Source organism: Lagopus leucura, unplaced genomic scaffold, assembly GCF_019238085.1.
Source record: "Lagopus leucura isolate 7727_CA_CO unplaced genomic scaffold, USGS_WTPT01 34338-0_obj-0_obj, whole genome shotgun sequence".
NCBI classification, from domain to species: domain Eukaryota; kingdom Metazoa; phylum Chordata; class Aves; order Galliformes; family Phasianidae; genus Lagopus; species Lagopus leucura.
This window is the reverse complement of record NW_024967804.1, coordinates 3,325-4,583: the sequence shown is the minus strand read 5'-3', so window position 1 is coordinate 4,583 and position 1,259 is coordinate 3,325. Positions and strand designations below refer to the sequence as shown.

Genomic DNA, 1,259 nt, shown 5'->3' with positions numbered 1-1,259 from the left:
GCCCACCTCGTAGAAGTTCTCCTCCGTCACCTCGAGGGGCGCGTTGAAGAAGTGCAGCACGTTGCTGGGGTGCTGGATGCGGTTCTTGGCCGCCTGCTCAGGGGTGGAGAAGCGGTTGTTGCGTGACCCACTGAAGTCCTTGTAGCTGCAGGAGCCGTCCTCCAGCCCGTAAGACTGCCCCGGCATGATGGCTTGCTGCTTGGACACGCTGCAGGGGCACAAAGGGGGGGGTTAACGAAGCCCCGGCGCTGCTCCCATCGCCCCCTACCCACACCCAGCGCCCACCAGACGTTCAGCTTCTGCCCGAACATGAAGTTGTTGTTGAGGTGGGTGATGGCCCTGTCCACGGCGTATCCATCCGCCATCTCCACCATGGCTGCCCCCGGTTTGCTCTTCATGAACTTCACCTGCCGACGGCGCCCGGCGTTACACAGCGCTCCTTGTGCAAAGGGGGAAGGGGAGGAGAGGGGAATGGGGGGGCTGCCCCCCCCCCACCCCCCCAGCTCACCTTCTCCACGTTCCCGTAGAGGCAGAAGATGTTGAAGACGCGGTCGCAGTTCATCTTGGACTGATCCAAACCGTAAACCATCAGCACAGGGCTGTCGGCGTGAGGGCCGTACTCGGGGGGCGGCGGTGGGGGTGGGGGGTGCCCATATTGGGGGCCGTAACGGCTGGGCCCCCGGCGATGCCCCCCGACCGGGGGTCCCATCCTCCTCCCTTCGTAGTGGGGCGGCGGGGGGCCGTAGCCCTCGTCGTGGTAATGCCCGTGGTATCCGCCGTGGGGTCCTCCTGGGGAGGGGGGCACAAGGACAGGGTTGGGGATCCCAGGGCAGGGTGAGGGGGGGGGGCTGATGCCCCCCCCCCCCCCCCCCCCCAGGCTCCGCAGCGGCCTACCGTACTCCGCAGGGTGGTCTCCCAGGAGGGGGGGCTGCCGCTGGCGCTTGTTGGGGTTGCCTCCTGGATCTCCTGCGGTCAGAAGGTGAAGGGGTGAGCGGCGCAGAGCGAGGGCACCGCTGGCAAACGGGGCCCCTCCGAGTCCCTACAGCCTCACCAGGGGCCTCGGGGGCTGCCCAAGGATCCCGGGGAGGTGACGGAGCTGGGGCTGCTGACATGGCGCCTGCTGGGCAGCGCTGCCCACCGTTCCCCCTCCCCACCTCCTGCAGCCCCCCCCCCCCCCCCCCCTCAGGACCAGGAGACCACCAGGTCTCCTCCTGTCACCAGGAGAGGAGCACCTGCTGCTCGCCCCCCCCCAGGCTCCG

General features: G+C 68.6%; 1 protein-coding gene across 1 annotated transcript in view; it reads right to left on the bottom strand.

Annotated features, from left to right (window-relative positions):
* Window positions 1-6: 6 nt before the first annotated feature.
* The window catches only part of HNRNPL (heterogeneous nuclear ribonucleoprotein L), a gene marked incomplete at its 3' end in the record, with an annotated part of 4,538 nt that continues 3,285 nt past the window's right edge, over window positions 7-1,259 (bottom strand). Inside the window, exons 6-8 of the mRNA XM_042894083.1 lie at window positions 509-966; window positions 286-407; window positions 7-208 (exon numbers count right to left, since the gene is read on the bottom strand). Coding sequence (XP_042750017.1) covers window positions 7-208; window positions 286-407; window positions 509-966 — 782 coding nt within the window. The remainder of the gene's footprint in view (window positions 209-285; window positions 408-508; window positions 967-1,259) is intronic.